Source organism: Salarias fasciatus, chromosome 5 (assembly GCF_902148845.1).
Source record: "Salarias fasciatus chromosome 5, fSalaFa1.1, whole genome shotgun sequence".
In the NCBI taxonomy this organism is placed as follows: domain Eukaryota; kingdom Metazoa; phylum Chordata; class Actinopteri; order Blenniiformes; family Blenniidae; genus Salarias; species Salarias fasciatus.
The window spans coordinates 8,549,575-8,574,744 of NC_043749.1; the positions used below are offsets into that span (position 1 = coordinate 8,549,575).

Below are 25,170 nucleotides of genomic sequence, written 5' to 3' on the forward strand. Positions count from 1 at the left end.
TCATGAGCTCAGTTCAGCCATAATTACAATGGGCCCTCTATAGATCTACTGACATTACAGCAGGTCAGGGGTCTTCAAAGTGTAGGAGGGGGAGCCGCCCCGACCGAGCTGCAGACGTAATGAAACGTCTGTGAAGTCTTCCCAGATAATCTGCAACTGTGGCACAATGTCATCGGTCCGTTTTTCATTTGTTTTAATGAAACAATAGTCTGAGGAATAAATCATGCGGGGGTAATGCATTCCTCTCACCCTCAGATTTCTCCCCAGTGGAGGGCTGGCCCACACTTTGAAAAGCGCTGCAACAGGTAAACGTGACCGGGACTAACTTCATGATCATCAGGCTACACGCTGTGGATGTGATTAGGGTCAATCGAGACTGACTTATCTGCACAGGCTGGTCGTCAGGACGCAGTGTCAACAGGCAACATGCATTTTTCAGCTTATTTTAACTGAATACAAAACAATTAAGTAGTACAATCTTGGTGTAACGGATGGGGGGCAAAGAATCTGGGTTACTATTTTGGCGTGAGGGCAGCGTTCAGCAGCTTGATGGTTTAGCACTATTTTCCTGGGCGTAATCGGACGAACGCATGTCATTTTCCACGTATATACACAGGAAGACCAAGCAGACTGGCTAGATGAAGTTGGGAAGGAGGAGAAATCAGTGGCCACTTCAAGTCCATCCTCTTCATGTCCATTGTCTGTGACCACCGACTTACAGGCCAGGAGAAGCAGTCGAGTCCTTGGATGCTATAAGTGAGACAGTAACGAGGCGTTTTATTTATTTTCTTGGATTCCTTTCACCTCAAGTTGTTTTTTTTGGATTTCTCCCACAGCGTCCCATAATCCTTTGTGGTCCACATAAACCAGACAGATTTTGAGATGGAAGTCAAAGAAAGAAAGAAAAAAAAAGAAGAAGAAGAAAAAGCTGAATTAATGGGATTTCCGTCGAGGTAATGTTACTGCCATCAGTCCCTGCTGAGCCAGCGATGCAGAAGTAAGACGCACACATCCTGCCATAGGAGGAACATGCACAGACACTGCACATATTCGGCTTCTTCTTTTCTTTTTGTGAACCCTTTTTCTTTTTTTTTTACCCCCCCCCCCCCCCCCCCCCTTTTGTGCCCATGCCAGTTAGTCTTGCTTGCTGCCCTCCGGTCAGTCGTCGGCCTGTGTGCAGGAGCAGGCAGGAGATCTCGGGAGTCGGACAGGTGAGCGGAGGAGGTGCTACTGGATCTGACAGGCCGTGGAGGGGGCAGCCTGGCAGCACATGCAGGTGGGGTTGACCGCTTTGGGAGGAATCAGATCCAGGTCCTCGTCGTCGGGGATCTCGTCCAGCCGGTACCCGTCCTTCAGGAGCTGGATGTTCAGGTCCTGGTTGATCTGCTGCGGAGGTCAAACAAACACCGTATCAGCAGAGTAACTTTCTCATGTCCTGACTGATGTTGAAATTAAATCTATGAGTTGATTGTGAAAGTATTTGTCATAAAAACATTATATAAACAAATGAAATTAACTGAAAAGTACAAGGATGAAGAGAAAATGCCAAAACATACAAAAGATATAAATGAAGAGAGGAAATGAAAAGGAACAAATTAATGAGGATGACAATGAAGGGAGATTCATTGTGATGATGAGTGTGTGGAGGAGCCGGTGTACATTTGTTTTCCAATGGGTGCACGGACACCTGGCGTGACAAAGAAAGTGGGTGATCACGAGGCGATGTTTGTGGTTCCACCAAATGATGCTGTGAAACAATAGAATATGTGCATAGATACCTGGTCCCTCAGACATCTCACCTCGGCTGAGGAGTATCCTGATGAGGAGTATCTGGACATGTCGAAGTCGTCGTCACTGAAAGACAGCAGGGGACGGCGGATGAGGCTCAGCATTCTCACATTTCCTTATTTTTAACATCAGACTGAAGCCGACAGCAGAAAGACTTACTAGATCTGAATGTTTCAGTCTCTTTTTATCTTTAGAGCCCATTAAGACCGATAATGTACAAATAGTTTAGAAAAGGCCTCTGGTTGGAAATATTTAATTGATTAGATAACGGAGGACAAAAAAAAAAAAAAAAACCCATCAGAACTTAATTTTCTGTCCATAATAGTATTATGCCGTTGTAAATGTTGTCATTGTGTTTTCAGAACCTGTCTCTGTCCTGCTGTTATTCTCAGCAATGACTCCCTAAAGAAACAGCCTCTTAGTCTCAGGGAGAAATTCCTGGTTGAATAATGATTGATAAATAAATTAAAAACAACAACAATCACTGCTTATAACTTTGCAAGTAAAGACTGAAGCCACTGCGTGAACCTTTACATCATGACAAACAGATATCTGTTATATCTGAGACGCTTCTGAGGAGAATCAGCGGCGTGGTAACAGAGTAGACGGCGTATCTCTTACAAATGAGTAATCTGCAGTGTAATCCCAGCACTGCCAACATCAAGCACAGGGAGACATTGTGCAGGGGCCGTGCGCATGAATGGAACACCTCGACAACAAACAAACGGGGATCCCGTGTTGCTCTGAGTCACAGAGCTGGTCAGAGAGAGTTGCGTGATGCACTCCATGATGTAAGCTTGACCCCGAGAGGCTTTGCCTCATGTAGCAGCATGCGGGGGGGGGGGGGGGTGCATGGTGGGCCTCATCTGTGACAAATACGGGCCTGCTGTTTCAGGACGGAGGCGAGCGCTATCTCTGAGCTGATTCTGCCTCTCCAAATCCTCGCCCTGCTATCCCGCTAATCCTGAGCCCTGGGAGGGGCTTTTGCCCCTTTTTAGGATCCCCTCTGTTAAGAACTCTCTCAAGTTGCTGTATGGATTAATAAGAGAGTGAGTGACACCCACAAAAACATGAGTCAGACACTGTGTTCCTAAAAATGTGTTCTCGTCATCATTTTTGAGTGTGATAAAAAAAAAAAGACAGAGAAAAACCTGCTGGGCACTCACCTGTCAGTGTCCAGCGCTACCAAAGGCTTCTCATCTGGGCTCTGGTCTAAGGAGGAGTAACCTTTGTTTGGCACCACCAACCTAGACACCAGCAAAGAAGAGAAACAACACGAGTGTGCATCGGTGATTAAACAGTGAAAGAGAAACGGCTCAAATGTATCGATATGACAAGCTACACCATTATTCTATGAGTGAAACCTTCACAGTTTTGGGGGAAATATATACATGACCACATATTCCATAAGCTTGACATTCATTTCTCCTGAACTGGCGGCTAATCTGCAGCCTTCAGGCTGCCGTCTGCAGCTAGATTATCTTTCTGCCTCAGAGAATCTGGGTTCAGACCAGTGGGTAGTCTTTCTTATATTTCCACTAATCCACTATGGAGTGGGATTAAGAAGATGAGCGCCAGTTGTCAATACTGCGGGTTGCAGGGAAGCATATGCCGACTCTTTTATCAGCATTTATACTCCACAAACGTATATTATTTCCCTGCGAAGCCCTGCTGCGCTGTTTGTGCCGGGGTGTAACATTAGGAAGTCTGATGGTGTCCCTTGCAGGCTGGCAGCAAACAAAGCCTTCAGAGGCAGCGAGCGCTGTCCCCGTGCTTTGCTTTGCATTTCACTTGCTTACAGTGTTTTGCGCTGCATGGAGAAGAGAGGATGCAAAAAAAAAAAAAACATATTGCTTGTGATGCTAATGAATGCAAAGTGTTGACATTTGTGACTGGGCAGGTAAAAGATAATGGAGAAAAGAAAAAACCAAAGGGTCGGTGGAGGCTGCTACCTTGTTCTGGCGTTCTTCTTGGGCTGCTGATTGACGGGACTTCCCACGGTGCCATTCTTCACCGATCCCTTCCTGGCGAGGTCCCTCTGTTTCTCTGGGCAACCACAGGATGTGAGGTCATCAGTAAAAGGCACCGATTAGGCGAAACACATCTACCTCACTTCAACTGGTCTACGGTCTGCTGTTGTTTTCATAGCAAAGGTTTTTGTCCGTTTCCACTACTTGTGCACACCAGTCTTCCTCACTGCAGCCTGAGGACATGTAGTTCTGGTGTTCCTGTGAATGTAACATCATGTGATGATTTATTTATGCTTAGGAAAAAAACAGCAAAACAAAAAAAAAAAGTTTCTACTGTTTTCTGCCTTTCTGCGAAGTTTTCACATTTCTGTATGCCAAGAAAACTGTGACACCCTGTGAGTCTTATCACTCTGAGATACAGTATGTGACAGACATCTAAAGAATGTTTCTTTGCGAAAGAAAGTGGGACATAAAGCTGACACCAGACGTTTTGATTCTAAATGTAAAGATGTGGATGGAATCATTTGAAATATCTGCATGGATGCGATAAGTCAACAGACCCATCACAGCCCTTCAAGAATAAATACAAACGAGAGACCAATCAAAAGCTTTAAATTTACCGTGAAGTGATATATAACATGCTTCTGGACGATCATATGACGCCGAATGCTTTTTTCAGCCACCCTGACCTCGTCTGAGGCAGCCTATAGCATTGCATGGTGAATTTCATGCGTGCATGTCTTCGCTGTTGCCGCTTGTCTGAACATATAACGCGTGAACTTCCATGGTGTTTGGAGCTACGCTGCTTCTGATACCTATTTGGACTTGCAGAGGAGACGGCTTGTAGTTCAAGGCCACGCTCTCTCCCTTCGTGTCAGGCTCCGCTTCGGAGGTGGAGGACGCTGCTGGGTCCTGGGAAGAGGAAAAAAAAAAAAATCAACTAACTTGCTGATACTTGTACTTGGTAACTCTTTTCTAGTGATGCATTTCTGATTATCTTAAGTACATAGATGTGGACCAAGTCTATTGAAAACAGCTCGCTTGTTTTTCCAAAACCTGCTTGTCTCCAAAAGCCGAGCAGGATTCCTGCAGCCCGCTACGGCTGCATCAATAGGCGTGAGTGTTCGGCCTGTGCTGCTGGCTGCGTCTCTTTCATGTGCGAGCGAGCGGCGATGGCATGGGGAGGCGGCCGTGGGAGAACAGAGGGGGCTGCTGTTGGAGCCACGGTTTCCCCCAGATTGAGCGAGGCGAGCCGGGCCGCGCTTGGCCCGCTCTGCTGACAGAGCGCCACATTATGTTGAGCCCACAGGCCTCCCCTTGTTGCGCTCTCGGGGACTCCGCGGGCCTCACAGGCGACGGCCGACCGGCGTTTGGCTTTCAGTCGCTGAGTTTTCTCCTGAGAAAAAGGCTGCAGTGCTAAAAACATACTGCGAGTATTTCAGCTGGAATAAAGGCGTGTCAGCCTGTGCAGCAGATATAGTGAGCCGATTGTATAAATCTGTTTGTGTTGGATGCCAGAAAACACCTCAAGCTATCCAGGTGGCATTCCACAGCAATGTTTCAAAAAAATAATAAAAAGATTTTATATTTGAAATTTCTGAGAACGAATGACAAAACAAACAGATCTCGGCACAAATATGGCTCATTCATTTTCATTATAACCTTTCTATGATGTTATTGAGAAATTCTGCACCAATTTAGGCCAATCCCATGACGCCAACAGAGTTTATCCAATCTCACAGGCCCTGATGAAAGATTCATGAGTGTTTAGCGGGGACAGTGAAAAGCTTAGTTTGCATACCAATTTTTATGTAACACAATGAAAAACAAGCGGCCAACAGTGGGACCAGATGAGACGGCACGGCAGAGCGCAACATATTTAGAAGCATGTAGCGACTGCTCAATGCAACAGTGACACTGTGTTATCAATACGGGCTGACCGATCATAAATGTGCATTTTCTTCTCACAATAAAAATAAATGTATCTAATTACCAGCATATCCGGATTGCACGTTCAGCCTCATCCTCATGTGGTGATGAAGAAATGTTCACTTTGCTGGAATAATTAATAAGTGCTGTATGAGTGAACGCAATCCGCGGCAACCGCGGCGGTGAAGCAGCCCACAGATGAGGTATTCCTGCTGTAACGAGCACAAACACTTTCTGTTCTGTGACAGACACCTCCCTTAGATCATTAGGGATTTTTCCTCCCTATTTCTTTAACACTTCCTCACTACAGAGAGATACTGCGATGAAGAGGGGTCACACAGCCCGTCAAAAAAAAAAAAAAAAATCCCTTTGAAATCCTTCAGCGGAGCTTCCAGTGAATAATGAAAGGGATTCAATATTAAGCTGTTTGTGACAGAAATTTCTGCCACTTCTTCAAAAAAAAAATAGGACAGCACAGTTACTGAGAGTGAGCACAAGGTAAACACGTACAAACTATTCCTGAAATGCACCAACTTGAAATGTTGAACAGAGTCGACAACAGGGGTTCAGCTGCGGGGAAGTGACGGGGGTCAGGGTGTCCCACGCATTTCTGAGAGGAAATCATGCTGGGAAAAAAAAAATAACTGGGTTGTAAAACTAATTTGATGCAAAAGCATTAATACCGATCCCTGAAGGTTTGGTAACTGTAACAGAAACTAATTAAAATCAGGCTATTAAAACTTACCAGACATTTCACATGAAACATGTTACGAGCAAAACAGGAGGTTCGGTTTTCATTGCCTACGGATCTCAAAAGCTATAAATAATAAGAACTGTGTAATCTGAATAACAGTAATGAGTCTGGCTGTCATTGAAAAATTTCACATGAAAAAAAAGCTTGTAAGAATTGTTTCAAGCTGTGTGACAGGGGAGACCCCATTCTCAAACACTCTGAAAACCCCTGGTTAAAGAAAACTTAAATCTGGAGTTTTAATGAAACAAAAACATGAATCAAAGAAGCTACTGGTAGTAATAATTACTTAAAAAAAAAAAAAAGATTTGACTCAGTACAACATACGTGAAGAGGCTGTGGTGTCTTAAAAACATGAAAACCACAAAAAAAAGACTGGATCTGACCCGGGACACTGGAGGGAACACGTTGATTTTTATGTATGACCGTAAAGCATGGCCTGTCAACCTGACCTTCAACACACATTCAAGAACACCTGCTTCGTGCACACGAAATATATATTTACACACACAACACACACACTGCTTTCTGGGGGAACAACTTATATTAATTACCTGCGGACTTACCTGAACCTCAGTGTGAGGCTCAGAACAGCAAGTCTAACATTAACCACAGTCTGACCTTGAAATACAGCTTCTCAACAAAACTGCATGACTGTCCCAATGCGTTTTGTCCCACTTGGACTCATTCACCACCCACGGTGTTCTCTCCAAGTGTTGTGGCCATACAGGTTTTTAAAGATTAGGCAAACTCCAAAATGTACATGCAAACATTGTAAAAATGAGCACGATGAGTATCAGTTTCATTAGTCTGTCTTCCGTCTCTACCTCTGATGAGGAGGCACCAGGTTGCTGACACAGCATAAACTCCAAGTGATTTGTAGGATTATACATCATGGCTATCCACTGACCAATCACAGGGAGGAATGATACATCAGGTGACCAATAAAACAGTTCAATGCTGTCCTTATGCATGACAGCAGCAATGGGGCAATGTAGTGTATATTAAAGCCAGATCTACTGCAGGACATTCGTCCCATCAATAGATTCAAACTATGACACATATGTTTCCAGAGCATTATGCCTTAAAAAAACAAAAGGACTAGTTATGATCCCTTGTTTCTCTGACAGAAAGCTATAATGATTCAAAACTCTACATAAAGCGGCTTTCGTCGTGCGAAATTAATTCAGAACAAAGGAGCAGGTGCCAAGAGCAATCACATGGTTTGGGAATCACAATGAGGACATTAGCATTTCAATGCACAGCCATGTGTGTCACAGAGACTGGGACCCTGACATGGCCAGACACCACGTAGGTATAAAAGAAAAGGGACCGCTTTGACAGTCTGACCTGGAAAATATGGCGCTGGAGAGGCCCCCAGTGTTGTGTGAGTGGCATGGCCTATTATCAGTATGCGATGAAAAAGAATAAACTATGTAGTTTGGAGAGTTTTAGGTCAAGAGCTGACCGCTGACAGACTGCAGCCTCGATCTGAGCATCCCTGGCATTGGATTCATCTCTGCATAAGAAAAATCTCACAGGATGAAACATGAGAGCGGACTGATCAAATCTTCATGGGCCAAAGCGCTCTCAGCAGCATTAAAAAGGGAGATTCTCACTACCAATGAAAGCTTGTTCGACTGTGATTTCTGCCAGAGTTTAGCCTCAGGGGTAGAGGGGCTGGGGAAGCGTGGATGTGGGATGAACAGTGGAACTTGTTGCTCTGCTTTTTTTTTTTTTTTTGCCTAAAACCCAGAGGCAAACACTTAAAAAGGGGACAGCTGTTCTACACTGCTTTGTTTGAAGACTGGAGAATAAGGCCAGCTGGTAGAGGAGTATTGCTGAAATTAATGCTCACTTTCAAATACAATGAAGGGAATACAACATCAGTGGAGTTGCAGATCAACGCACATTTGATTCATATTTCAGTGGCAGGTCTGAAACTTGTGATGGAGGAAGGAGAAGGAGAAAGTGTCTCTCCTCCCAGGCCCGATCGCCACGGCTCAGCTGCAGTGTGGAGATGGCTCAGAACAGTGTGTGATTTGGACACACAGCTCCGGTCCACGCAGTCCTGTCGGCTGGCTGCTCCTGCACCCATCCCGACCTCAAAAAACACGTCACCACATGACGAAATGTGGACCAAAAAAAAAAAAAGGAAAAACAGGGGGAAACAGTGGGCTATGTCAGCTACTGATGTAAACAAGCGCATACTGACGTGGCTGTTAAAAAAAAAAAATCACGATCTCAGCAAAGTGCGCAGTTTAATCATGATGTAATATAATATTAGAGGACGCTGCATGTATATCGCATGTAATTATTGCGTAGGTGTCTTGTGGGGCGAACGAAAGTCGCTATCCTTGCATCTGTAGATGGTCGATTTAAACCCATCCCAAGGACCCGGTGCGTCCCAGAGCCGCGCGGGGCTGCTATCGGCTAGCTCACACGCAGATTATGTGACACAGCTGTCACAGGCAAACCACCCGGGCGACGGAGAAAATGTTCCCGTTAGCATTGAACACACAGTGATTTGCATCGGATGTGTTTTCGTCTCTCACCAAAGGCTGTGTCTCCCCGTTGACTGGAGGCACTTGGAACCTGTCGATTTCTTCCATCATCTTGGCGAAGCGGCACCGAAACGACGCAGTGATCGGAAACGGAACGTTGAGTTTCGTTGTAGCTATCCCGCTTTATGATGCTCGGATGTCGGGAATCCTCCGTTAATCACCATGATTGCAGTTCGTTTTCCTCCATCCTGACAGAGGTGACTCGACAGCAAAACAGCAGCACCGCCCCACTTCCGGGTCTGTGGAATATTCATGAGGAGCTGACCAATGGCGGAGCAGAACGCATGGAAATACATTTACAATCACTAGTTTCGATAAAGACACCGAATAAAAGTACGTGCTTGATTGCACATACTTCATATTTTATATATTTGACATTTCTGAAATTGTCAGACACATTTATCTGTGTGTATTTTTTTTAAGAACCAATGTCTTGCACGTGACAGACATGGGAATAAGGTGTTATAAAGTTGAAATTAATAAATACCGTTCAAACCCCAAATAGTACGCCTAAATAAAACTCTTCAAAATAGAACAATGTGAACGGAACTATGTTGACAGTCTTTTTGTGACACCTCGGACCCGCCGGCCGGAGCGCTGGTTGTCTTGGTAACAGATATACAGAGACCGACAGCAACTGAGAGCTTTTTCTGTTTTGACAGCTAAAAATATCTCCGACTCTTTCTGGTACGAGAGAATTCCACTCAGGAAAATTGTTTGCTGGAGCATTTATCTTGGATTTCACCCGTGATGTCCGTCATCCCGAAAATTAGCACTATGGCTTCCAAAAAGGTAATTTTCTGGAACGTCTGAAGTGAAAATGTTCTTGTAAAATGTAAAATTTATGCAACCTCATTGCTCTATAGTCAGTTGATTCTCTCTTCCCCCCCCCCCCCCCCCCCCACCCCCCCCAAACAGAGTTCTAATGTTCACAAAACTGTTGTGAAGCCCAGCAAAGAGGCAAGTAAGAAAAAAGTGAGTGTCTTTCCTACACAGTGTATGCCGTCATTTTCTTAAAATTAATTTGGGCATTGTTGACAGGAGCTATACAAGGAACACATGTGCATGCGTTTATTTATTTATTTTATTTATTTATTTATTTATTTATTTTTTTTTTTTTTTTTTTGGTTTGATTTGTTTTGGGGAAAATAAATTGACTCTGTGGTGTTGCAGGACGAAGAAGAGAAGTTTTGCATTGGTGAATTAAATGAAGAGCCTCATGGCAGAGGCCTCATTCATCCTACAGACCAGGCAGAGCTCACAGAGGCTGTAAGTATACAGTACTTGGCCTCACATTACTTACTGATGAATGCCGGCCACCATGCTATTAATTGATTACACTATCAACTTGATGTCCGATCAGATCCCATATCACCTCCTACATTTCATGCATTCTTGCAAAATTGTAAGGTGACCTGTGTGCAGTTGGCATGCTATCCCTGTGTTTGAGAGGATTTTCTCTTTAGTTTCCTCCCACACTCTCAAAACGTGTTTGACATCTGTAGGTGTGAATGAGTGTGTGGTTGTCTATGTTTCAGTGATGCACTGATGACCTGTCCCTGGTGAACCTTGCCTTCGCCCTCAGTCAGCTGGGATGACCTCAGCGATACTAATTACTTTTTTATTTATACCAAATCTTTGCTAATTTGTGTTGCCATGCTGTCCTTCCTCTGTGATGTGACCAGGAGCTGAATGAAGAATTCACTAGGATCCTAACTGCAAATAACCCGCATGCCCCTCAAAATATTGCACGTTACAGCTTCAAGGTAAAACTATCACTTCACCTGCTTGTCAAAACACTGGTGAAATATAAACCTTGCTCAGGTACTGGAGACTTTTTAAATAAAATACATGTATTATTAAGGAAGGAACACAGTATTGCTCCCCTGTATTACCTCGATGTCAAGCTTTTCATGTCAATAAGAAAGGGATTCAATCTTTGGAAGCTATGCCTTAGAAAATCTTTATTTTTTATATCATTTTATGAACTTATTCTCTCACAACTAAATGAAACTGATATGTCCGTTGCTACTCTTTATATTTCTGGTATGCATTTTACTTAGGAACGATCCTTCAAACCGATAATTGTGGATCAGATGGCTGTGCACTTTGTGTTGGAGAGCAATCTCCTGCATAAAGACTCTGATGAGGCTCGTAGACTGATGGCCAAGGAGCGTCTCCTAGAAGGTAAATCACTGTCACAAAATACACACACACACTCATTCTGTGACAGAGGTATTTGAAATAGTTTGACTGTACTATTTGTCTGCTAAATGTATTTTGATGGGGGTTGTGCATAGTGAATACATGGAATTAGTATGTTGATTCTATTTTTTGTATATTTTGAATGAAAAGGGAAAAGGTTATCATGTTGAGTCGAGCTTGTTTACATGTCCAAAAATTAATTTCAGTACAAATGATCCTTCTTTTTTTTTTTTTTTTGCATTGAGTCAGATGAAGTGTGTTTTGTGTAGTACATCCTTAGTGCCACAAGATGTCACTTTTGTTTTTTGTTTTCTGATGGGTCCAGAAACGGAAGCAGTTGATAATGGAACAGGATCTGATGGAGAAAAAGCTGAAACACCGGTGATTTTTTTTTTCTACTAGCACTTTTCAGACAACATTTTGGTTAATGCTTCTATTCTTCAAAGATATGTGACAAAAACTTCCAAAGTGTCCCAAGAACACTGAAGGTGAAACCTGTCATTGTTGTTTTTCCAAAGGCAACCCCTGTAGAGGATGGAGGGGAGGCAGAGGAGGCTGGAGAGGAGGACAGGCCAGACAGTGTTGCCTCCAAAGCTGACAAGAAGGAGCTGAAAGTCACCAACCAGTTCAACTTCAGTGAAAGGGCCTCCCAGACCCTCAATAATCCACTGAGGGTAGCCAGAAACATTTGCATAATATTGGAGATTTTTAACATTTGCTTGTGATTATGATGTTGAGGAGTTTTATTGGCCTAATGAAAAAAATGTGTGCCACTTTATTTTTATTTCACTGCAGGAAAGATACTGTCAGACTGAACCTCCTCTGCGTAGCAATTTCTCAGCTACTGCTAACCAGGTACTTCAAAACATATATACCATATATTCAATATACATAAGTTAGGAAATATATTATGTTATCAATGTCAATTTTGTGTACAAAGGAGAAAAAAAAGTTTCCATGCAGGATACTTGATCATTCTTCTTTGCAGTGGGAAATATATGATGCCTACCAGGAGGAGCTGCAGAAACAAGAAAAAAACAAAGAGAAGCAAAAAGCTGCACCATCAAAGAAAGATGAGGAGAAGAACAAGAACATGGTGCAGACGGAGACTCAGGTAAAACTTGATTATTCAGCACGTATGTTATTAATATTTAAGATCATTTCAATAAATGTAGAATAGAATATATTTTACAGCACAGGTGTGGATGTCAATGTATACAATGTCGGTATTTTCAGAGTTAAGTTAAACAAAATTGATGAAAGTCAATCATCCTCTCAAGTCAACCCTTTTTGAACTTGTACCAATCAAAATGAAACTGTTGTGAAATGATCGTCCAGGAATATTTCAGCACAAGTTGTCATGTTTTTCTCAGAGCGATGATATCTCAAAAGTGGGGAAGGCAGCAAAGATCTTAGAAAGAATGGTCAGTCAGAACACGTATGATGACATTGCACAAGGTAGGTTTGGTTCAAAGTAAGTCCCACATGCATCAAATGTACTTCCTTTTAATACTCGTGTAAACAAATCATCATCACATTTTAATCTTTGTACTCTTCTACAGATTTTAAATACTTTGAAGACGCTTCTGATGACTTCAGGGGTCAGAAGGGCACCCTTCTCCCTCTGTGGAAGTTCAGATATGACAAAGCTAAAGGGCTGTCTGTCACTGCCCTCTGCTGGTAGGATGGCTCATCAGCACATCTCTTCAGAACCAACTGCAGTATTTCAGTGATCGTACTCAACATCCCTAGAATGATGATAAATTCAGTTACTTGTTTCTAACAGGAATAAAAAGTATCAGGATCTGTTTGCCGTTGGAATGGGATCATGTAAGTACAACTGATAATGGTCTGTAAACATCTCAGAAAATAAGTAAATGCTGTGAAATATGCAATATCATGTATTGTCATCCTCTGTTTTGTGATCATCTCCTTGTCAGATGACTTTTTGAAACAAGGACAAGGCATGCTCATAGTCTACTCACTGAAGAACCCAGCTTTCCCAGAGTACGTCTACTCCACTGCTTCTGGCGTGCTGTGCCTGGACATCCACAAGCAGCGCTCCTACCTGGTGGCGATTGGCTTCTACGATGGCTCTGTGGCGGTCTACAACTTAAAGGAGAAGGGCCAGGAGCCTGTGTACAAGAGCACACCCAAGACTGGCCAGCACACTGACCCTGTGTGGCAGGTGAGGGGAGGTGACACTCCAGGGATGATGGGAGATACGTGGCCAACAGATGTTTCATGTTATAGTTAAGTAGATACACTGTGAGGCAGCTAGAAGTTAAACCTTGGTTATGTGGTGAGTGTGTCTTTTGCTTTATCACTCTTTGTAACCAATGTAACCAGTTTTTGTTTAAAGTGGAATGATTTTCATTTCATTTATGCAGGTGCGCTGGCAAGATGATGATATTGACAACTACCACAACTTCTACTCAGTGTCCTCTGACGGTCGAGTTGTGTCCTGGACACTTTTCAAGGTTGGATCAGAAAATACATTCTACGGACCTTGTGTTGCCTTTTTACTGTTGACACTTGCTGACAGGTTTTTGTTGCTTGCTGTAATGTGTCATTTTGTTTAGTGTATTCTCTCCGTTGCAGCATGAACTGGTGTTCACAGACATCATTACTCTGCCACTGCATGGTGCCATCTCCGAGAAACCACAATGTGCACACCTGCAACTTACTGGTGAAGTCTCTCTCTGAATTTGCTAAGTTTATATACTATGTTGTCGAGTTATTTTTGTTAACTGTCTGTGCAAGTGTGACCTGAGCTTCAGTGTTGTTTCCTGTACACAGCTTGTGGGACATCATTAGACTTCCACAAACAGACTGACTTTCTGTTCCTTGTTGGCACTGAGGAGGGGAAAATACATAAGGTAGGTCTTCATGATTCCACTCTGCCGATTTTCCATTGAATGAGTCCTAAATTTTTACAAGTTGTTGATGAGAACGTTGAGGCGTAAAATGATGGAAAATAAATGATGATATCCAGGGAAAAAAAGAGAAAAAATACTCCGGAACCTATAATCTTTACAATATAACTTTACAATATTGCAAGGATTACCTGCAACAAACAGTTATCAAAAAAATCCAATGTTACATTACTATGACTGATCATCATTACCAACGTGATGCCATGTTTATTCCAACATTAGGCAATCTGGTCTTCTTACATTCGTCTACAGTGGTGTCAATATAAAATTAAAAGATTCAGATGAATTTTCCAAAAGTATTTGAGCAAATTTGATGAGCATCAGTTGTGTGTTTGTGCACCATCCTGAAGTGACCTCAGAATCACTTCCCTTTGTTTGTGGAGCACTTACAGATGTTGAGATTCCCTTCCAGAGGCTGCTCTGCCTAGAAATCTTCCATTAATTGTCTATATGTGTGTGTTTGTGGGTCCATGTGATCCCTTTATGATCTTTCAGAATCAGCTTTAAACAATCAATTGATTCTCTTTCCACCTTTATCTTCTTTATGTTTTACTCTCTGGCAAGCGAAGCAATCTTTATTCTAAGATGACTTCTTCCATTCATTTAATAATATGGCAGTGTGGTTTAAACCTGCCAGATCTTTCTTACATCAATGTAGTGCTTGAAGAGGGTCTGTGTCACAAGAATGGTGCAGGCACTAAAGTGTCAGTGTGACTATAATGGAGTGTATGACAACTTCCATTGCACAGTACAAGCAATCTAATATATATTTATTATTATTTAATTCATTTACTATATTCAGATTTGTGTTGACAGGATCACATGTAAAATTCTCATGAACGTGAATTTTGTTAGTATTTTTGTTTCTTTTTTTAATGTTTAATTTCATCTAGAACAGTCAGATATTACCAGAAAGCATATAAAGAAAGCTTTGTACACTTATCCAAGTTATTGTCAAATGCGACCGGAACTTCCTCGTCCTGTCTGTTCACTCATAGATGAGATTAATTACAATTCATTTGTAGCATTGAAGTCCAAATCGAAAAACCGGGGGCAAAATAATCACCCATTGCAAAATGTTATAGAATTCTTCCACCATGAAAGCGACATTAATCTGTACATAGTCATATAGTCACTCATAGTCATCAGATATATAGAATTCATTTTTCAGTTGTGATCATAAAAGCCCTGCCCTTAAAATGCGTCTCCTGTAGTGTTCCAGTAAGAAATGAGTAAAGAAATTCATCATGACTCAAGGTGTTTACTGTTGCTCTGAAGTTGCTGTTTCTCTTTTGATTTATTTTGATGAGGTACACAATGGGAACAGGCAGTATGTATCTGAAGTGTTTACAATCAACAAGGCAGTTCTTTGGAGGCACCTTTCTTCGTCACCAGACTTCAGAGACTTTTAAATAGCTCCTTGTCTGGCTGCAGTAAGAACTGACTCTGTGTGAAATCTACTCAGCGATTCAGCTCGCCTTGCCAAGCTGCTGACAGATACATGCCCATTATGTGTGATGAAATATGCTCAGTCTGTCACCTCAAGGCTCCGCAGCGTGAGCGCCTCAGGAGAGGACAAATTAAGAATCTCTCTCCTCGCTGCGGATCAGCAATCAAACTGTCTCAAACGGACAACACGGTACCCACAACGACAGAGCTGTTCTTACCCTGAACTGAACTGTTAATTTATCAATTCAGTCTGAGGACTGTTAATCCTGTTCTGTTGAACAAATATGGAAAATTTAAATGATCAGTCAGTTATGGTGCGCTACTCATCAGCCTGGATTAAAGCTCTGGATATTTTTGGAAATTGTGCAAATATAAAGCAGTGTCACCCAAATATTTAGTATCTTAAATTTGTTTTCATTTCCAGATTTTAAAAGGTGTGGTGCAATTCACCCCAGTACTTTCTCAATTGTACATTGGAGATTTTCAAAGCTTAAATTTTCCAGAATAAATTTGAGATTGCTTATTTTTCTTCACTCAGTTCTGCAGCATCATCAGGTGATGGAACATTACTACTTCCTTTTTTGAAACTATGCTACTCAAACTAAAGCCTTTGTCTTTATCCTGCAGTGCTCCAAGCTTTACTCAACCAAGTACCTGGAGACATACTGTGCCCACAGTCTGTCCATCTATGCAGTGAAATGGAACCACTTCCATCCAGAAGTCTTCATCTCTTGCAGTTCAGACTGGACCATCGTGGTCTGGGACCATCTCATCAAGTAAGAGTCCAGGAAGCACGAAACACTTTTGAGTATGCTTTTCTTTCTAAACTGCTTTTCTGTTAACTTCTTCTCCTCCACCACAACTTTTCTTGAATCCTCTTGACTTTCAAATGATGTGTGTCACGATGTGACATCTGGTTGCTTCTTCACCCGCCCACCATCACAATGAATGAATTTCCATATTAGTCGCCGCCGGTTCATTTGGTTTGTAGCATTAGACACATTTGGCTGTGCTGCCTGGTGGGAAGCTGGTGAGGGATCATGTACCTAACTATGACACCAAAGAAATTTATAAAACTATTTAGCGATTTATTAATAACCATCTACATTTTGGCATCATAATCTTAAACAATACTATTAATGCTCTCTTAAGGAATATATATGTGCAATCAGTGAACTATATGTCCAAAGTATTCACCATTTACGTAACATTCTCATAATATTCCTACACATTTGTCTTTTTTTCTTTGCAATAGTCTTCATTGGTCAAGCAAACTTTCCAGCCTTATTTGAGGAGCCCACAGTGCCTCCCACCTCTTGTCAGCGCCGGCTGCTTGACTGAGTAATGATAGTAATCAAATGCCCATTATGAGAGACAGGGTTTTCAAGTATGATCTATAATGCCCTGGAGATACAGAAGGTGCTATTTTAAGGGACGAATGTAATCAAACAGTGGGTCGCAAACTTTTTGCCGCACAGTGTGAAAGGTTAAAAGCTGCGCTCGGTTGCTTTGTCAAATGTAAAACTGGCAGATGCCATCAGGAATCTCTGGACGAGCAGAAAGGCTGGCATTAAAAGAGGATAACAGGTCAATGAATCAAACTAAATGAACGAACATTTTGCGCCGTAGCTGACTGAAAATGCTGTACATGATTTACAAATCTTATTAGCTGTGTTTATAGGTTTATAACAGTGTCAGTCCTTTATAGAAAATAAATCAGCGCCTCATAATGTAATGGAGGTGAGTTTTACACCGACCTGAATGTTATTTATCAAACAGGCCGAGCAGTGCTGAAGAACATTCTGACATCCAATAAGGTGGGTGGGAAATGTTAGCAAGTTTTTAATGAGGCATTTAATTACATGTTCTAGTTTGTCTGCTGATACTCCACATCAGTTTGTACATTTTAAGAGTATAGTGTGTTAATGAAAGAAGAAGAAATGATGGGTGAGTGACGGAAATATAAAGATACCTCATGCAGATCGCATCTGCAACTGAATCCTAATTTCTGAAAGTTGTTCACATGGAGTAAACATTGTTAAGCCAATGTTTGTTTGCCAAATCGCAATCTTAAATGTGGTCATTATCACCACATTTTTACTTCTTCCTCTGGTGATGGAGAACAGTGCTTGATTTCTGAGCAGTGTTTTTAATCTCTGCTTCGATTTGCAAAATTTTCCCCGGAGACCATCTCGGGTGTTGAGGATGTAATTATTTGTGGCCATAGTAAATCAAACGGCAGTTATACACACAATAAAAATGCTAATTGCTTTCTTGTACCAGTTAGTCAGCTACTGAAGTTACAGCCTGTTATATGGTTTTGCTTGCACTCACTTTCTCACTCACAATATACTCATGCAGGTGCACACACACACATACAGAGAGAGAGAGAGAGAGAGACACACACTCACACAAGATTACTTGTAGTGGTTTTTCACAGGTTAATGTGTGAGGGAACAATGTGCAGAAACCTTTTGTTCAATGTCGGGTTTTTCTCTCGTCACTGTCTGGACATGTTATCATTATGCATGACAGTCAAGAGCTGGGTTTGTGTCTGTGGCAACATGTCATTTACCCGTACATCATATTTTGAAATCCTGAAAATAAAAACAGCAGACTGGAGAAACAGTCCTGCATTAGTTATCTTGCAAGTTTCCAGTTTTTATTTCTCTGATGACACTGAATCTCTCACATACTTTGGACAGTTCACATTTGTTTGATGTTGTTGATGTTCCCTTGCTGATCTGATGCGTGTTTTTTTTCCTTTTCCAGCACTCCGATGTTGATCTTTGATCTTAAAGACCCCGTTGCAGACGTGGCCTGGTCTCCATACTCCTCCACTGTCTTTGCTGCTGTGACAACAGATGGAACAGTAAGGCTCTTCCTCGGATCTGCCTCACACCCAGCGTGAAGGCTTCAGCAGCTCCTGCCTGTCTGTGACTGCAGGCTGTGAGACACTAAACACTGATCCCACAATACTGCACACACCTCCACTGCATGTCACTTTGTAAATGGAACATCACCTTTTATTTAAAAAAGTAAGACCTGTTCTACACATTTAGTGTAAAGGTTAGAAAAACATTTCATTCTGTTCTTGTCATCCACCTAAAAGGAGCTTGTCACAAGCGCAGCGCACGAGTCGGACTAATTGCAAATTGTGACAAACCGAACGTTTGATCGAACTTAAAACGCTTCCACCAGCCCTGATAAATGTTGCGCCTGGCAGAGACTGGCAGCATCCACTTTTCCCAGAAAAAAAAAGAATAAAGAAGACGGGGGAATAAATTGTGTTATTTCTGAAGAATTCAATTATAACTATGCTTCCATTCATCCATCATCCTCTTTACTGAACAGGAGGCTGGAGTTAATCCCGGCTGACTGCAGATGAAAGCAGAGTACACCCTGAACAGGTTACCAGTCCATCACAGGGACACAGAGAGACAGACAGTCACACACATTTCACTTCTATACCTACAGATCATTTACTGTCTCAGGGAGAAGATGCAAACTTCACACAGAAACTCATGACTGCTGACTTTCTGCGGTGTCAATGTTGATCAGCAGTGACATGTAGGCTTCTACACTAGAATTCTATCTCTGTGTTACTACTACTCCTCAGGGACTTATTTGATATCCTGATAAAGAACAGTTTCATTGGACGATGTCAGTTATACCATTCATGAAAGAAGGATCCATCATAAGTCTGAATTTATTGATGAAAATGAGTAAAAAAAAAAAAACAAACAAAACACGGAAACTCTGACAAAAAGTATTCTTAGTGTTTTGGAACCCTAGCAGCTTGAAAATTGCAAATTCATCTCTGATATTTCCGCTGTTCCAATTATTATTAATTCAAATACACAAGTCTCACAAGAAATTTCCAAAGGCATATGATGCTGTGTCCCCAAAGATAACATAACACTTCCCTGATTGAACATGTGAAGCAACAAACAGCTGCACTATCTAGCACCTGCCACCAGCTTTATTATTAACCTCATAATACGGTGATTGGCTTTCCTGCCTAAACCTTTGCTAGACGGAGCCTCAGATTAATGTCGAACAGCCTTGGGCAATCAAGTTTGTCCAAACACTGTTTCTTGTAACAAAAAGGACTTCCTGCTCTGCCAGTTGTTATTGATTCCCGGCAAAACTAATTTCAGTGGCTGCTACGCTTCTTATCTCCACACATTCTCTTAGCGTGGCTCCAAGCCGTCCCCATCTGTTCGCCTCCACAGTGTGATACTAGAAAAGTGGCGAGTGTTGTGTCTGACACATTTCCTGTCCAGTGTGCCAAGCGAAGTTGAATGAGAATGACAAGGAGGAAAAGATAGATGAGGATTTTTAGAGACGCCGTGTGATACTGAGATCCTGTCAGCACACACAGAGGACGAGCCGTGGTGTGTCCTCCAACAGTGTCGATAATTTCACAATCCACCACACCGTACTTCAGTTTTTCACTCTGCTAATAAAAACCTTTGCTGTATAACAGACCGTTACAACCATAAACTATGTTCTGAATAAATATTCCTTAACTGTAAATATCTTTTTCCAAAGAAGAACAAAAGAAAATGTGAACAGGGCTTTCCTAGAAAGCACATGGAGTCTCGAGTGTATTCTTTATTATGGTCTATAACTAGATCAGAGCAGTTTTTAGTCACCATAAAAAAAAAAAAAAACTCATTAAAACTTCATCGCTTGGCATATATCTCTTAAGCACAATATCTTGCCCTTTCAAAGCAGAGAGGAGAATAATAATCTAAAATTGGAGTCCATTAAGGTCAATCTGGTGTCTTTTTTTTCTCAGGAAGCGTTTCTCACAGCTGAACTGATCATTCCACGAGGATTTTAGGTACATGCTTTCACGTGAAACAATTTTCACTTTGTCGACAAATGACTAGTGTTTAAACTGTATTCTGGTCTAGTTTAATTATCACTTCCACAACCAAACATCACGGATTTACGTGACAGTGGTCAGTGTCAGATCCTCACATTTACTGGTGTGGGCTCAATGTTTCATATTAATTGATTTAATCCACAAAAACAGAAATAAATAAAAAGATGTAAATCTCTCCAGGATAGCAGTCTACTTGCGGTGCATTTGCCTTTTTTTTTTTTATTTGTTTGTTTTTGACAAGCTTCTGGTAGAGCTTGAGACTCTCAGCATGAGTTTTTTGTGCCTCTTGACGTGCACACACTGTTAAGAACGACCTGCTGCTGCTGCCATACAGCCAAATGTCAGATCCAGAGTGGCGTACGTGTTTATGCATGCTTGTGTACATGTGTTTTTAAAGATAATGACTTGGCTGGCAGGCTGAGGTGTAATAATGACGCATTGTTGTGCAGCGCAAACAAATATCACTCGTTCTCTCGGTTCCTGCCTCTCCGTCTGAGCTGACTGATGAGAAAATGCTGTCTGGATGAAATAATGAGAAGTCAAGACTCCTCCACAAGTTGTTCATCATGAGGTCCATATTTTCTCTCTGTGCAGCTCCTATTAACCTTTAGCGCATGTATTGCCACATATTTCATTTAGTACACCTTCTGTGCCATTTTCAATCTAATATGTCAGCAAAAGCAGCCCAGAGCAATAAAAATTGCTCTCATCCAGCTCAATATTATGGGAGTCCTGTGGCAACACGCTGTCTTGTGATTGTAAATGTACCGAAGATCAAATTTTCTTGCAGAGAATCCTTTGTAATCCTTTCGCACATTCGGTATCATAACTTTGGCATCATAATGAACCAAATACATTCATTAAAAAGATTTTTCCAATATTTTGTTCATCCTCTAGACAGCTTTGTCCAATTTAAAGTAGCAAGGGCCTGGAGCCAATACCAGCAAGGAAGAAATGCCCCAAAGGCCAGAAACCAGCTCGAAGAACAGAGAATAGAGTATGATTATTTAATATAACACGAGATGGATACAGTATACATCTAGTTTTATGTTAAAGTATTACTTATATAATATCACAAAAACACTTTCCACATAGAACAATGTTTATCTTTCTTCTTTTTTTACCACCGGAAATGTGGACTCTTTCGCAAATTAATATTACATATTATTTAATTTTACTTGTGCTCAATTGATTTGATATTAATTTGTAAGGCCATGCCCTGTTGTATCGATTGTGGTGTGCTCCTTGATTTTATTTTTCCTTTTTTTGATGGCAGCCACAATAATTTATTGCAAGTTGCACAAGAGAAAAGTTGCTTTGTTCACCAGAAAGTTACGATGGTGAATTGGATTCGAACCTGGGACCCACGCAGTCATGGTCAGGGTGGGTAGACACCGATGAAGACTTTAATGATGACGTCTTTTTTTTCAGGTTCATGTCTTTGACCTCAGCGTCAACAAATACGAGCCCATCTGCCAGCAGCCGGTGGTTCCCAAAAAGAAGACCAAGCTGACTCACATTGAATTTAATCCCATCTATCCCATCGTCATCGTGGGTGATGACCGAGGCTTCGTCACCAGCCTCAAACTCTCCCCAAACCTACGCAAGAAACCAAAGGTGAGACTCTTAACAAGCTGCTAGTTAAATGATTTGCAGTATTATTCTTTTAGGTTATTCACATATGCTATACCAGATTCGGGACAGTTTAAAATATTCTTTCTTTTCTGCCACTTGGTCCTCATCAGTGAAAGAAGATCAGATTATTCGCTCAGTGCAAAGTCCTGACCTCAATTTAATTTCACCAAATAACAAACCTTCACCTCCACCCCTCTGTCAGCATCATTAATCACTGGTATTTCTTTTCTTCTGACAATTATCCACAGAGCAGGGTGTCCATCTTAATCGAATAAGCTTATTAGAATGTTCATTACAAAAACAGGCTGAAAAAAGATACAACACTTTTGGATCTGGGTCCTTTGGGGCCCAGTGCATGGATCATTTTCTTCATTTTGTCCCATCCCTCACATGTGCCCACTATTTCTAAAATTCAAAAATGTTTTTTTTAAAGTCTGAACCAAACTCTTCAAAGAAAGTTATTGTAGCTAAAGAGTAAAGCAAAATCCCACTTTAATCCCCCTCAATGACTGACTTCCCAAGGCGTCTTTGCCCCCGATGATGATGGTAATGAGCTGTGGAGTGATCACAGCAGTGCTTCTAAACACAGGAGGAAACCAAACCGACACACTGAGTCACAACACTTTAATCAGAGCCCGTTTGAAAGGAGCTTTTCAGCCTCTCTTTGTGCTGTTCACTTCACTGCACGTAAAGTAGAAGACATTTTATTGGCTCAAATCATATGAATTTATTTTTGCAGTGCTCTAAATTGGCATGGTATTTCCATTCCTGGGTGCAATATGTATAAACAGCACTCAGAAGCACCGCGCATAGACTCACACACAGTGCCGCTGCCTCATTAGTGACCTCAGACTGCAGCCCCAAAGCGTACAATTGGGAAGTAATTGCTCAGTTCAGCATCACTGACAGTGCTCAGAGCATTTTGGAAGCTAAAATGACAAATAGGCACCACACAGCGAAAACCGACGGTAAATACTGCGTGTGATATTTCTTTCAAAATTGACATGTGAGCCCATGAAAATGAACATTATGAGCATGAGGGCCCGTCAGTGCACCAAAAACTTTTACCCACTAAAAGTGCCTTCCTGTCCTGCATTGCTGAACTTTGTTTCTGGAGATCATTGTAAATTTTAAGCAGTGTGCAGAAGAACAGTGAAAACACCAAGCAATGTGCTGCTATAATGAGTGCATATAGAACTGCCTGCACAAGAAGTCCTGGGATATTATAGTTCACGGCGAGCTGAACTTGATCTGCTTTGAAATCTTGCATAACAGACGTATAGTACAGAGGAAGCTGCAGACACACTCCCAAGTACTTTTCATGTGCCATACATGAAATATCCTCTGTCTGTGCTCGTCACATCTCTTTTCAGTCTGTGCTGCTCACACATTACAAGAGGCAACTATATCAGAGAAAAAGAAAACATGTTATGAAATATTTTATGACTGTCCCCTGGAATATAACTTACATAATAGCCCTGATATTTTCATCTGTGTAGGTTGCCAGAAAATGAGCAGGCAGATTTTTTAGGCCCCACAGCAAAAGATGAGGAATGTCTTTTCATTAGACTTTTTTTGTTGTTGTTTTGTTTTTTAAGACAGAGGGCGTGTGATGAACTAACCTGTAAGACAAAATAAAATGCAAATATGGGGGGGGGGGGGGGGGGGGGGGGGGGGGGTCTGGATCCAGATGGACATCTTGAGGCTGTGATCAGTTTTTAAAGAATGAATTTGAAGTTCTGGTTTTCTGTGCAGTTGTGGTGTTTGTTGTTAATCGGAACAGATGGGCTTGCTGTTCTTGGATCAAGACAGTTAACTTTCATGAGCCAAATGTCCTTCATCTCCCAGTGAAGCCCGAACAGGATGACATATCCACTGAATACATAATTCCTCTCCCTGAACATCATCTTCATCACCATCTCAACCTTCTGCTGTCATCTGAAGTCTCCTTTTATTGTCAGAATGCAGCTCACTGTGTACCTGCCTTTACATAGACTCAAAACAAATTGGCAAGGAAAATGCCTGGATTTACTAATGTATGTTGTCATGCTTGTTTAAAAAAAAAAGCAGGCAGCTTTTTGAATTGAGTGGGCAGTGGGAGATTCAAAGTTCACCTTGTCAGACTGTTGCTTTCCAAGAAAACACTAGGACACATTTTCAGTGATGTTCTGAGGAATCACTGGAAATCCAAAGATCCTCTCTTCAGAGGTGGAACATCCACCTCTGAAGAGATTAAACTTGACCCTCCACAGATGGATGATCTTGTAGAATTCACCCTGAATAATGAAACATGATGCTCAACGTTCATCGAACTTTAATACTTGTTTTAAAAATCAGAATTTTGAAATCAGATGTTTTGATTTCAAAGAAACACAGGAAGCAGCCATATTGGGTTGGCCTGTCATGAGAGCTACATGCCGTTTATGAGTAAATTTCACAATTAAAACTGATGAAGAATCGACTGCTGTCTGTCATCTTATCTTCCAGTTTTTCTTCCCAGTGCCTTTTCATGAGACTTTCTGCTCCTTGCATTTGTTGCATCCATTGCAGTTTCTACCTGTTTGCCGTTTCCTTTGTTTAGTTCATGTTCATGTTTGTCAGCTCATCCTGGGCTTTTCCATCACCGGGCCAAATAACGTTCTACTTCTATCTGTGTAGGTGAAGAAGGGTGAAGAGGTGCCAGAGGGTCCAGAAGTCGAAATTGCCAAGATGGAGAAACTCCTCAGTCTGCTGAAGAAGAGCAAAGACTGAAACGAAGTCTGCAAATGTAACTACGGTTCTATGAATCCTGGATGTCCACCAGAAGGCGGTGCTGAAAGCACGGCACGGTCCCTTCGCACATGCGCAGTTCAAGTATGCATACCAACAATGTCACTGTTGTATTTTGTATTTCTTTTTTTCCATACACACAGTGAAAACAGTTTGCAGAACCATCAAGCCGTTTGTATATGATTATTTATTTTTTTCCCAGATTTGAAGGGCATTGCATTTATTGACACAGCAGAACCTGATACAGTGACCTGGAAGCTTTTAGAAGTCTCCCGATACA

At 41.7% G+C, this 25,170-nt stretch overlaps 2 protein-coding genes across 3 annotated transcripts; one reads left to right on the top strand and one right to left on the bottom strand.

Annotated features, from left to right (window-relative positions):
• Positions 1 to 431: 431 nt before the first annotated feature.
• Positions 432 to 9,235, bottom strand: fam219aa (family with sequence similarity 219 member Aa). 2 transcript variants are annotated; one of them, XM_030091412.1, is made up of 6 exons: positions 8,994 to 9,235; positions 4,574 to 4,670; positions 3,741 to 3,834; positions 2,955 to 3,035; positions 1,800 to 1,854; positions 432 to 1,386 (listed from the first exon to the last, which is right to left on the bottom strand). In XM_030091412.1, exons 1-6 carry the CDS (start codon positions 9,051 to 9,053, stop codon positions 1,228 to 1,230), a joined length of 546 nt encoding a protein of 181 aa, XP_029947272.1. In that variant the 5' UTR covers positions 9,054 to 9,235; the 3' UTR covers positions 432 to 1,227. The 2 variants fall into 2 exon arrangements, with proteins under 2 accessions (XP_029947272.1, XP_029947271.1); XM_030091411.1 differs by having other exon boundaries at positions 1,779 to 1,854.
• Positions 9,236 to 9,752: 517 nt separating this feature from the next.
• On the top strand, positions 9,753 to 24,872 carry dnai1.2 (dynein, axonemal, intermediate chain 1, paralog 2). Its single transcript, XM_030090897.1, has 18 exons — positions 9,753 to 9,794; positions 10,176 to 10,271; positions 10,688 to 10,768; positions 11,066 to 11,199; positions 11,686 to 11,881; positions 12,003 to 12,062; positions 12,196 to 12,321; positions 12,581 to 12,665; positions 12,770 to 12,887; positions 12,994 to 13,037; positions 13,148 to 13,395; positions 13,598 to 13,687; positions 13,809 to 13,896; positions 14,007 to 14,086; positions 16,220 to 16,368; positions 18,365 to 18,464; positions 21,918 to 22,103; positions 24,780 to 24,872. The coding sequence occupies exons 1-18, from the start codon at positions 9,753 to 9,755 to the stop codon at positions 24,870 to 24,872; spliced, it is 2,016 nt and encodes a 671-aa protein (XP_029946757.1).
• The last annotated feature ends 298 nt before the right edge of the window (positions 24,873 to 25,170 follow it).

Coding starts and splice junctions, on each gene's coding strand:
- dnai1.2 (XM_030090897.1), top strand. CDS start 9,753: ATGTCCGTCATCCCGAAAATTAGCACTATGGCTTCCAAAAAG. Junction 11,200..11,685: donor CTCCTAGAAGGTAAATCACT/GTCACAAAATAC, acceptor AAGTGTCCCAAG/AACACTGAAGGTGAAACCTG. Junction 13,897..14,006: donor TGCACACCTGCAACTTACTG/GTGAAGTCTCTC, acceptor TCCTGTACACAG/CTTGTGGGACATCATTAGAC.
- fam219aa (XM_030091411.1), bottom strand. CDS start 9,053: ATGATGGAAGAAATCGACAGGTTCCAAGTGCCTCCAGTCAACGGGGAG. Junction 4,671..8,993: donor ACGGGGAGACACAGCCTTTG/GTGAGAGACGAA, acceptor TCCTCTTCCCAG/GACCCAGCAGCGTCCTCCAC. Junction 1,855..2,954: donor GTAGCGCTGGACACTGACAG/GTGAGTGCCCAG, acceptor GCTGTCTTTCAG/TGACGACGACTTCGACATGT.